General features: G+C 44.9%; 1 protein-coding gene across 2 annotated transcripts; it reads right to left on the reverse strand.

Annotated features, from left to right (window-relative positions):
- Nucleotides 1–1,871: 1,871 nt before the first annotated feature.
- Nucleotides 1,872–7,778, reverse strand: LOC306790266 (synapse differentiation-inducing gene protein 1-like; the record flags this gene model as incomplete). 2 transcript variants are annotated; one of them, XM_079286436.1, is made up of 4 exons in its annotated part: nucleotides 7,646–7,778; nucleotides 5,527–5,970; nucleotides 2,679–2,816; nucleotides 1,872–2,030 (listed from the first exon to the last, which is right to left on the reverse strand). In XM_079286436.1, the coding sequence occupies exons 2-4, from the start codon at nucleotides 5,950–5,952 to the stop codon at nucleotides 1,872–1,874; spliced, it is 723 nt and encodes a 240-aa protein (XP_079142562.1). In that variant the 5' UTR covers nucleotides 5,953–5,970; nucleotides 7,646–7,778. The 2 variants fall into 2 exon arrangements, with proteins under 2 accessions (XP_079142562.1, XP_079142563.1); XM_079286437.1 differs by having other exon boundaries at nucleotides 1,932–2,026.
- Between the last annotated feature and the right edge of the window lie 5,023 nt (nucleotides 7,779–12,801).

The raw sequence follows: 12,801 nt of genomic DNA on the forward strand, positions 1-12,801 counted from the left end.
TCAGTTTGCTTCTGGTGGTCTGAGCTAGCTATGGATGCTGTGTGTGTGTGTGTGCGAACAGGCGTGGGTGAAACTCCCTATCTATTGTGGGAGAGAAAACACATGCACACTCGCTCACAGAGTGAGCCCACTTCAGCACCCCGTACAGCTGCCATTGATGAGAGCGTCACTTTCACCCCCGTCTATCCCATCGAGCCACATTTCATGCATTACAGACTCTCTTGAAGAGAAGCGGCGAAAAAAACGAGGAGGCAGACAAATATATGAGAGGTCATGCTGTGCAAGCTTTCCTGTAAAACTTGCTTACCGTTGCGATCTGGCTCCATTTACTCTGGTAGAGTGAATGATGGGGTATATATTTCATTCTCCTCTGCTTCGTGAGCTCAGTATGTGGCCAGTGCTGTCTGCAAGTTGAACCTGAAGGGTGTTTGGGACACACTGGCTCTGGAGGCTTGTGTTGTGATGGGATGGCATGTGGGGCAAGAGAGGACGGGACGTGCGTGATGGTCCTTCCAAGTCCTGGGGGGGAATAAAGTGCTGCTCTCATTTAGCTTTGACATCCTGACTTTAGAGAGCGGGCATTGTTGCTGACACTCACAAGCACTCTGGCAGATAAAGTCACCTCAAGGCTAGACAGTGAGTGATGCCAAAGGCGGCGGAGAGCCGTGGCAGTTACAGCAGAGGCTTGTGCCAGCAATAGGAAAGTGTCAATACAATGCTCTGTGGTGGACAATACGCTCTGACAGGCTTCTCGAACCACACAATCCATCAATCCACAATCATTCACTGCTTCCCAACCTTTTTGTTGTCTGATGTACCACAACAGCTTAAGTTCAGCCCCTTCAGCGAGCCAAGCCATCATGCTCCAAACGTATGTATGGATTGTAAACTGGATGTTATCTAACACGGTTAACTGTATAAAAGTGGATGCTGCTGCAGTATTGTTTCATGCAATCAAGTTGTTCGGTTTTAAACACTCGGCAACACCTTGTGTCAGTGTGTTACAGCTGCCTTTTGGTCATGGGTTGTGTTTTTCTGTTGATAAGTGGAGCTTTCCACACAGCCCCTGGCAACTGCAGAAGTATCCCCTAAAGTAGAAGCACCCCTGGTTGCAGTGTCAAAGAAACAATGAATAAGAGATGAGCGACATAGCAGATGATGTTTCATTATTCATGCCAAATGTATTTATTGACCTAATTTACAGTACACAATAAACACACATAACTCCCTTGTCCACTGCTCAGCAACTTTGTGTACACTTTTCTTCCTCTTCGTATTCAGGGTCCACTTCTCTGTTTACCGACGGGAACAATTTTCGGTATATTCCTGGAATAAACAATCACATATCACAAAAGCCCACAGACTGAATGTTTTTCCAAGAAATGAATTTAAGAAGTGGACAACATACAATCTGCAGTACTATTGGCAGAGAATACAGCTACTATGAAGGTAAAATAAAACGGCTGTAAACGACTAATGCGGTAAAAGGTAGGTAGTTACTGCTATGTTTTAACATATTAGTACAGCACAGTCTTCGTGGAAGAGTAGTCATCCTTCTCAGCTTGAGCTGGTGGAATACCTCGGTGGGAGTGTTTTATACCAGAAACAAAGATTCAGTCGGATCAATATGCAGTCCAAGTAATACTCCATCCACACGTCTTGGTTTCTTCTTTTCTCCGTCTTTCTGATTTAGTCTTTTCTCTTCATAGAGCCTCTTTTTTTTTCTTCCGCAGACAGCCAGGCGGCAGAACAGACACGTGCCTTCAGGAGAGGTATCCCACCTCGTCTTTTCCCTGCCTCCCACCTGGATTCGTCTTTCTCTATCTCCCCCCCCCCCCCCCCCCCCCCCCCGAAACAAGCCGGTCCCAGTGCTATACGTGTCCGGGCTTGGACAGGTAGGCTATGAGGGCCACAACCACCCCCACATACATCCCTGTTCCAATGGTGATGGAAAGAGCTGCCAGGAAGAGGGCTCTTCTGGAGCTCATTCCTGCTCCGGAGAAGTCTCCCTTAGAGATGGCCTTGCCTGTCTGACGAAAGCAGAGAGTGAAATGAGCTTACTCATCAGCACCGAGTGTATGAGTAGGCGTTAAGCCACAGTCAAAAGAGAGAAAACAAGAAATGCTCTTTGGGAGCCATTAGTTACCATGGCAATTAGGTAATTATCCATCTGACAGTGACAAATGTGTTATTTAGGTGTTTTGGTTTCCTATCAAAAAAACCAGCCTGGGCTTTTATTTATTCTTCTGTCAGGTATAATTTCCTCTGCAATTATTGTGGAAGATGTGGCAAAACCATTCGGATCTGCTGCGCTTTGCTTGAGGTTGCAGGATGTGAGACTCATCTGTTCAGACCAGAAAGATGCTGACGGTAGACTCGGGTCTCAGCTATGGATGCAACCCTTTAAAAGGATGTAATAAAAGTGCACCGCTCACACGTGCATACCGCCGACCAAAACTTCAATGTTAATGGTTTCCGAAAGTGAACACAGAGGACTGACGAGTGGTTCGAACTTGCTGAATTTACGTAGTCAATCATCTGAAACAACTGCAAGGAGTGTCACAGGCAGGAGAATGGGCTGCGGTATGGCACTTGTCTGAGTGCTTGTGCTCGCTGACCTTAAATAGCATGCAGTGTAATCAGATTTAATGACGGGCTTAAGGTCTCTGGGCCTTTACCTTGTGAGAGTAGTAAAAGGCAACGATGCCCAAGGGCCAGAAGCAGCAGAGCATGGAGAAGATGGCTAGGCCCAGGTAGTCCCGAGGGGGCAGCACGAAGAAGTCGTCCTCGCTCTCACTGTCACTGGAGCTGTCACTCTGGAAGACAGCGGGTTGATGAAGAATGATTAAATGTCAGAAAAGGAGAAGATGATGCACTTTTTTTTTTTTACATGACTGCTTGTACTGCTTTGCACAATTCGTGAGACAATCAACACATTGACAAAAGGTGAGTGTAGGGATCTTGACACTGACACCTAAACAACTCTGGGGTAAGGGTGACATGTGTTGATAGGCAGGTGTACTTTGAACATGTTAGAAGTGGTGTAGCTTGACAACTCGTGCCCCCCCCCCCCCCAGGCCAATGTATCTGCCCTTGTTTCACCACCACCCAGGACATGATGTGCTCAGTCAGCCAGAAAGGATTTGGTGCCTCTGTCAACAACCATGAGCGGTTTGACAGATAACACGGGATTAACGGATTGTTCCATCATCGCGAGGTGACAGGGGAAACTGCAAGAAGGCCGTGTCATTATGTGCTAAATTGCTTCTACGGCGTGAGAGACCTCCGCCATCTCTCCTCAATACACCGGCGTCTTATAAGGCAGCAAGTGTCCAACAGGTTCTCAATGTCTCCATACTCAGGGCCACAAGGGCTGAGTGGGTCATTGAATGATAGATTGGAAACCCACTCGGACTACATTGGCACATTGCGTCTGCAGCGAGGACGGCAGTACGACTGCACGGGTGACCTTTAAGAGGACGTTGCCGTACTCTTCTCGGGCTGTCCCGGAGACGTAGTGGTTGTTAGTCTAAATAAATAGCCCCATAAGGAGCGGGTTTTATTTGTTCGTCTTGCAGCCTGCAGGGATCAATCAAACAGAGGAAAAGGAAGGCACAAAATGAAAATCAATATGTAAGGCAGGACCCGTACCAGCCATTTTAGAGGCAATTAAAGAACCGTCGGGTTGGCGGGCAGAGAAGAAAGGAGCAGTACTCGAGCGCTGACGACCACGTTTTTAAGCATGTTGTGCACAATTTTCTTTCTTAGCTTCTAATCTGATCTACCTTTGCCAAACCGTAGAATCGACTGTAATTATTTGTGCTATTTTCAGGTGTAGAAACCTTAGACGCTCGAGGGACGTGGAGGATAGCAGTACTATACTATAGCTACCTTTGCCAGGAGTAGATTACGTAGCTCCCTGCTATCTGCTTTATGAACACTGTCCACCTGGACAGCCGGGTGTGATTCATCAAAACAGCAGCTGGTCATAACTGAATCTGACATCACATGAATAAACCGGTGCACAAACAGCAGCAATCTCCCTTTTTTATCTCGACCTGATAACAATTCTGAGTGACTGGTGCATTCAGTCCGACTGACAGCCTGTCTGATACCGAGTCCGGCCGGCTGGGGACACACTCCCAGTCTGGTCTGATGCCAGTAGAACTGATGGGGCTCCGCAGAGGCACAGTGCCTTTAACAACCCTGTCACTGCGCTCTCCGAGGCCTCGTTAGAGTCTGGAGCGGACATTCGTCTCCACAGACCCACAGCGGCATCACCCACACGCTCTTGTTCCTTTATTACCTGCATTTTATATTTTCTCTGTCACACAGGTGTCAAACATCTGCTGACAAAAACTCGCTGTAGTTTTTTGTAGTATCTGCTACGGACTATATTCTGGAGTTTTGGCATTTGTTATTTTTAGTCTCCATAGCTGTGAAAGTCCTCTGAATGTGTGATTGGACTTCTATGCATCAACACACATCTGGTACTGTGTGTGTGTGTGTGTGTGTGTGTGTGTTTTCATGATGCACATGCATCCGAGCACACACACAGGAAGGGAAAGTGAAGAAACGCAGGTGCTGAGCAAAAAGTCTCATATACCAACTGGAAGCCCAACTTTCATCTGAGCACTGTTCACCGGATTCATTTGCTCTTTTAAATTGACATGGATTAACTTTAGCTCCCGGCTCACCTGCTCCGACGGCCAAGTATCAGCGGAGTCTTGCTTAATACCCTCACAGCACAACATTACTTATGTCGCTGCTGTGTCTCTATCTATCTGCCAGGCCAGAGCTGGCTCGATCATCAGCCCAGTTCGGGTGCTATACTTCTTCCTCTGCCAGCTCAGAGCCCTGGGTACTTCACAAGTGTCCCCGGATGAAATTAGATTTTTACCACTTCTTTGCTCTTTTGCTGTCTCGCTTTTCTTTGCAGAGTGAAGTCCGAGAAGAGCAATAGCCTGGAAAGATAAACTAAGATGAGTCATTTTCTTAGAATGTAATTATAGAAAAAAAAAAGTGTACAATTACCCTGCACTAGATTTGAAAGACTCCAGCAAATTGACAATTTAGAGAAGAGAAATGAGCATGAATCACACTGGCAGTCTATTAGAATGGTAAATTAAATAATAAGCATCACTATCCACACCATGGCTCACTTTCTGCTGAACGATGGCGCTGTCTGTTACACTTCGAGTGTGTGTGAACGCCTTTAATTTCAATCTCAACACGGCCAAATGGCTCTTACTTCCATTCATTTGCTCTTTAAGCGGTGTAGTTACAGTAATTATTCACATAGTGCTTGTAGCAGGGGTGACACACTTGTATAATCATGTATCGGGCTACAATTGATATATATATATATATATATATATATATATATATATATATATATATATATATATATATATGTATGGCTTGTAGAGACTCTGTATATGAGGCACCTACCCCAAATAAAATACCACTAAAGCACTGCACACTGCCACATATGCAGAAAATGTATTATTTTGTGTGCCCTCTGACCTCATACTCAGGATCCTGCTCGTCCTCCACCTCGTATGACACAGTCTGGATCTTCGCATCCTTCTCTCCTTGTATGCTGTCCAGAGGGTTTTCTGTGGAAACTCCATCCAACACAGTGCATTTACTCTCTGTGAACGTGGTCTCAAAGCTCTCGCTCTTGGAGTCCTTGCTGTGAAGGCTCACGTCGTCTTTGTACAGGATGAAGTTGGGCCTGTAGAAGGCCTCCACTGCCAGATGCAGGGATTTGGCATCCAGGAACTGTTGAGTCTTATGCTCGCCATTAGTCCCAGTGTAGTAGTAGCCAATGAGGTTGTCCTGGTAAGGCTGGCTCGGGTAGTCACACTGGTAACCCTGGTATTCGTTGTGCACCACTTGTCGGCTGGTTTTGTCTAGCAGGGGATTCTGGAGCTCACTGAGGCTCTCCATGATGGCCGCTTCAAACGTCTAGTGGAGCAGAGGATGAAGTCCAAAAAAGATTTAGCAGTCTGGTAGCTCGAGAAATAAGTACAATTAAATAGGATTCAAAAAAGCAATAAATGACCAGCAGTACAATTAAACCATGGCACACACAGTCAGACCCGACATTGGGTTTTTAGTAATGTAATAATTTAGAAATTCAGTGCAGGAAAGATTTCATCTTGCTTTGGAATTCCTCTCACAAGCTCTCACCAGTCTGGGCCATAAAATCACCATCTGCTGTATGTTCAACTATTGTATCTCACACCCTCGGCTACAAACATTTGGGGAAAAAAATATCTTCCACATGTCTCGGCCGCCTGGCGGGCTGTACTTTGCATTGCGTACTGATTACTTTGACTGTCTGAGCTGGCCTCGCTGAGTCCTCTTTAAATGAGTGAAAGATCAGTAAAATGAGTGTTTATGTAAAAGACAACAACAACACACTGCCAGGAGAGGCCGTCACTAAGGCAACACGTCAGCCAATGAGAGGCTGTGGGATCTATACGTAAGCATGTCCAGATTTGAGTAAGCAAATACACGGCACCAACGGTCGGATCCTTTAGGACAACAAAGACGTCATCCGTCAAAGTAATCTTTCATCCTATGCGTTATGATGAAATATGATAAAAGCCACGGAGGCGACTGCATCATATTTTGGTATTATAGAAAGCCATTTCATAATCTTTTTGTTGGAAGTGCAGTGGTGACAAATGAGCCACAGGGTGGAAATCCACAAGAAAACAAAGAGGCTTTTCACACATAGAGAGAAAAAAAGGGGGATTGATTGATGAGGTTTGGGAGGCTATTGAGTTGCACAGACCTGAACACAAACAACCTGGGCTTAGCCAAACAACACGAACACCCACAAATGAAATGCCATCCAGTGCAACATTAGCCTCAAGACTTATATCAATGCCTCTGATGGAGTCGAAACAAAAACTACAACACAGGAACTCTCACGAAGCTGCCGATGTGTATTGTTATTATGAGTATTGCATTGGTTTGCATATATTATTCGCCAATTACTTCCTGGCCCACAGAGAAGACTCGCAGCAGACCTCTGGCCTCTGTGACCCCCTAGAGAACAAAAGCTCATGCACTCTGAGGTTTCCGAGCTGTGCAGCGTGAAGCGTGAATAATGTGCAGACCAATGGCTGAATCTGAGCCCACACACCAAAGACTCTGTCTCCATTCTCATGTTTCTGAGGCTGAGCCACTCTCCAGATAACAGGGGATTCCATTACACACTACATTCGACAACAAAAACCACATCCCACATGCACAAATAATTCATCTCCCACCATGAAGATGTGCACTTAGCACACGTGAGTGTGTGCTTGGACTCCACAATCATTAATGATCATGAGCTATAATCTCTCTGCCTTCTCTTTTTTCCAGTTTATTCGTATATGTCCCTCTATCTCTCACACACACATAATCACAAATGTTTTGTTATTTTGATGATATCACACCTTTTTATTTGTTGTCATACAATTTGAAGTACTTGATTTACAAATTTCATATAGCTGATCATGAGGGACACCTTCATGTTTCGTCACTGTTTTGCCCGTTTGTATTAAGGCAATATCTCATCTGTATACCCTGGAATAAGAACATCATTTGGATTCTAGTCGCTAAACATCTCCGAAAATCATCTTACCTGTCGTGGAAAATCCTCCCGCAGCTTTGCTCAGCATCGTTCCTCGGCGCAACTGAGTCGAGACGGACGGACCCACATTTCTACTTCACATCATCAGTTTTTGGGATACTGCCATCGCAGCGCAGCATATGCCATCCGATTAAAAGGAAGTTATTCCGCGTGTGCGAGAATGGACTTTGCTCACTGAGCGCTGCCTGCCATGGCACCGCTGCTGCGTCTGACAGGTAGATTTTACGCACAGTGTCACACTGAGCTCAGGCTCCTAAAACAACTCCGGCTGAGCTGACTCCAGCCGACTGATTGGCTGCGCGAGGCGCTCTGCAAACTCTAATGCCGACCACGGATTTGACATTTTCTTACTGTAACTACCTTGCCTGGGCGTCCTCCCCCAGAGTTGCTGTTTAGCCTCCTTGCATGAGCAGAGAGTCATTTGGAAACGGGTTGCTAGCCCACTGAAATATACTTCAGACCGCATGAGCCAGCATTCCCACTTTGCAGACTGGTAAGAGTCGTGTCATTGAGTTATTGCATTGCTCGAAACAACTTGATTGTAAGCTGTTTCAGTGTTATTGTTCCCAGCTGAGAACGCCCACAAAATGCAGGAAACACACAAAACAAAATCTTCACAGAACATTTTTTTTATAAAGCTCTCCTTCTGCTGCACGGATTGCAGGATTCTTCTTCATGGCATACTTTCAGATTATATTCTTATTTTAAATAAAAGTGCCAATTTGTTTTCTTCTCCTTGCCGAAATAGCTCAGCAGTAAGCAACTATTAAATTCATTGCACATTTATATTTAATTCATATTTTCGACAAATCCCATGCATTTATCATGAGCCTGTCAATTTGGTGGATCCTTTAACTCCACTCTGCTAAGCTACTTATGATTCCATGCCACAATTTATCGTTGTAAACACTGTTTACATAACATTGGTATGGATCTATTTCCCATGCAAGCAAATGGGTGACATGAAAGATCCACACAGCAAAACTAACACCAATTCATTTTGATCCCACTGTAGAATAATAATGGCAGAAGTATTTACAGGGACACCGTCTGGGGTGTGGACTCATCCGAAAACTACTAAAAACAGTGTTTATCAGAGGCTGTAATGCTATGCCAAAAACTAAAAGACTGATATGCAGCTGCTGAACACTGGACACATATCTTATTCAGAAGGAGCACTCTGTTCCACAGGCTCATAAAAATGTCTGGAGTTAATAATGTGCAAGCCAAGGCTCCGTCACTTTCACTGGGCGATGCATTAAGGCGCTGATGGACACTTTATGGGGGAAACATGGAGCTGCATTTATAAGACTGCACACACGAGCTGCGTCTCTCCCAGAGTCACCTTGTGTTCACATGCGCGAGGCGACGTGGCATAACAGCCCGGCCGTCACCGTGATGGATACCTCTCCCTCAGGAGATGAGTATATTTGAAGAGGGGACCAGAATCTGTAACTGTTCATCCATTGTTCTCCTGTCTTTCTCTCTCCCCATCAGCCTTCACAGCAGTATTAAGAGTAACGTTTTCTCATGAAGATCTGTGTGAAAACGGCACAGGAACATCTGCAACACATTCAAATCTAGAGGGAAACATCATGAAGATTAAACCAGTAAAAAAATAAGAATAATTGGTGCCACATTAGGCATAATTTGTGAAAATGGAAGATTTCTCCTTGGACCAGGCTTTTGCCAACCTTCTGTATGGGCTCTGAATATTTATGGTCCTCACTGTGCCCCTTTCTTTTCTGCTCCATTTCCCACTCTATATTTAGGCACTGTGTCACTACATAGCAGATGCACAATTTGTCAAGCATTTTCTCCCCAGAGTCTTGTAATTTCAAGAAATTAAAAGATTATTAGTGCTGCGAATGCAGGTATTCATGTGCAGTTGATTGACAAAGCGCAACACTAAAGCAGAGATTGTTTTTACAGTTACCTCTTATTGACTTTCCTCCACCCCTGTTGGACATCGCAGCCGACTCCTGACACCATGAACTTTCCTGATGCCCATTAACCAGCTTTAATGATTTAAATTGGGAATTAATCACCCTAATCCGATTGGCAGAGATGGTATCAAACCACTTAATTTGATCTGGCCTAGGCGGCTTTTGCAGAGAAAGGGGCGATTTAAGCAGCTTTTCCCAGATGGCCGTTGTGTGCATTAAACATTGTAAGAAGGCGTATGCAGTCAGAGCACCTCTGACCGCTGAAACAGCCCATGGGACTGATAAAAAAGAGCAAAAATGCACAATTAAATCTGTCTGGATCCTTAAAAATTCACTTTTGCTGCACAGTTTACACACATATTTGTATTTACAGCACAATTTCAAACCATTGTTGTATCTGCTTCATTCTTTAAAAATCAAAAGGAGGCAACCAATTCATATATTTGTGGTTACTTTCATAAGATGCACAGGTTTTCTGCTGCTGGTGTTGATTGCAGACATCAGGTGTTGCATCCTTTTGGCCAAAGAGGTCAGTTTGTAGAAAACAGTGGGACTTCAATCCCTGCGGTGCCAGGTGCCAGGGCTTAAGAGCCCACAAGCACAACAAAAGCTTTTTAATTATTTGTTGAGGTCTGATAGTAAAGCCAGGCGATCTGTATAGCATTGAAGGAAATTGATTTATTGCCCTCTTACATCCAGAGAAAATGAGTTTGACTCCCACAGTAGGTTGTCATAATGAAAAACATAATAGTCGGAGAATGCCAACATTATAAGAAGCAATTCCATTAAAGTGTCCGAAAGTTGCCCAGCATGTGACTTTTCAAGGTTCTTCCACAAATGTTCAATCAGAATATTAACAGTCGTGTCTAGGAGTTGGCCCACGTCCGTGTGCCGGTGCAGGGGGAAAGGATGTGCGGGGCAGTCCCTCGGGACCGGAAGAGGCTTTTTGGCTTTGCGATTATCTAACACACAAAATGCAATATTAGCTGAAAGCGCTCCATCAGGAGGGGGAGAGGTCGGAGTCTCAGACGCAAGCACCACTTTGTAGCTCTGCCCCTCTCCTATAAACACATATCCCTTTAGCGGTGCATGGAAAATGCAAAGTGTGCAACTTGGGAGATGTACCAGTCTGTAGTTGCAGTAGATAATGTCAATCATAATTGGGCTTCCTCCTACCAAAGGAAAGTGAACGAGGATAGTGGGGAGCTTCTCGTCTTCACACATCGTTCCACCCTAGAGAAACGCTGCGTGCAGATTAATGGCAGCCTCCGTGGCGAGATTTGAAAACTTCCATTAATGGAACACCAATGATAATTTATTTGGACAGCCGAGCTGCTTCTCTGTGAATCATGAAGTGGCCTCGGGACCATTAATATGATGGATTCCCTCTAATATAGGGACGCTGTGCCAGTAGTCCTAGCTGTGAAAAGAAAAAAAAATACTACCTGTGTACATTGTTTGTGTTGTTGATTTGACACTGTGTCCCTCTTTAAGGGGATTGACGATTCAACAAAAAACATATATATACCTCAGAGGATTACCATTTGAAACATACAGTGCTAATGAACACACATTAATCCTGTCTGCAGGAATGCCAGGCGATGAGTCCGTCAGGCATGACAGTCTGCTGTGCGACTTGGAGGGATATGGTTTTATTCAAAGTCTATCCCATCAGTCCAAAAAGAAGGACTAACAATCAAATGTGCCCAACCCTGCCAGAGCTACTATCCCTGATGCATCACGGGACCAGCCTGCATATGTCAGAGCTCGCCGCCTTCAGATTGTCCATTAAACCTATTAAAGCATCGATTAAACAGCAGAGCGTTGTGCTTTCAATATTTTGAGCACAGACGAAGGCAGATTTCCCCTTCGGTCTGTGGTTGTGCGACTGCTGTGGAAGGCTCATGAATAGGTAATCGTATAGGAGCTGCTGCAGGTTAAGCAGGAGAGCTCGCTGAGGGCCGTGGTGACTCATTGCCCTGTCTGCTTGCATCATGTCAGTAACCTGGCGTGTGCACCTGTCACTGTTACCCCCTACCACCACCTCGAAACCACTGACGCACACAAATAAACAAGAGCCTCTTGGACTATCCAGATATTTCCCCCAGTTTATTAAAGTGCCTATAATCAATATTTTTACAATGAATTAAATGACTGCATGTAATGTGAAAGGAGTCACTCTTAGTGACAAACCCATCTAGAGTTATTTGCTACGCAGTTAGCGTTTTTAGCATCTTTCAGCAAATTGTTTTGGTTCATTCTCACAGAGTCATTTTGTTTTCAGCAGAGAAGCTATGAAACCCACTCTATGCACCAAACATCGGGGAGCATTTCACAGCTGAAGAGCCAGACATTTGATGCAGAGTTGATGCAGACCCAAACAGAGCTTATAGGACCGTGAATATTGTACTTGGACTCAATAAAGGTGCTAGATTCAAATTGCAGAGCATTAATGTAGCAGCAAACAGATGTAAAGATGAGTAATATGTCTACCTGAGCTGAGGATGAAGTCGCTCTCCCTCTGTGCGTGTTGTTATCCGAGCTTCTCCTTGCTTTGTTGACATAGCCGGGCCGGCCTCGTTCGCATTTTAGCGCATGTGAGTCTCTCTGTTGTGGCCCCACTGGCTAACTAATGGCCACCACTCTGCACTGCACTCATACAGTGATTACCGCAGACAACGCCTTCCCGATTCATGGTGTCATCGCAGAAGCATTGCGCCCAACCTTTGTTTGTCGTTTGTCGTCTTCGCTGGCTGAGCTTCCCAGCCCTATGTTGCAGTGCTGGCACAACGATTGTGCTTTATTTACGAAAGTCTTGTGCCTTTGTGCATTCAGCTGCTGTGAAAATAAGGCTGGTCCAGAAATTCTTCATCAGTTTTTGTCGTGCACAAAATCATTTTGTACTTTGTGAACAACACAACTAAAATGCTGATGGAATGATTGTAGTAGATTGCATAATCTTCTGCAGTTCAATGTGTATGCAAACCATATTCCGCTGAAACAAAAACGAATTATTTCATTTTATGACGCTTGCACTATGCACCGTAAAACTCCTCGTCTGCTTCTCCCTCTGGTTTGAATCAATAGCCATGCGTTTGCTAATGTTCCTTTTCAATGTTCTACGCCGAGCTGTAATTGCAGGTGGGTTTATTATCTGAGCCTTGGCAGGCTGTCGTTTGTGCCCAAGCTATTTTTAGTGCA

This window comes from Melanostigma gelatinosum (assembly GCF_949748355.1).
Source record: "Melanostigma gelatinosum genome assembly, chromosome: 16".
Lineage (NCBI taxonomy): Eukaryota > Metazoa > Chordata > Actinopteri > Perciformes > Zoarcidae > Melanostigma > Melanostigma gelatinosum.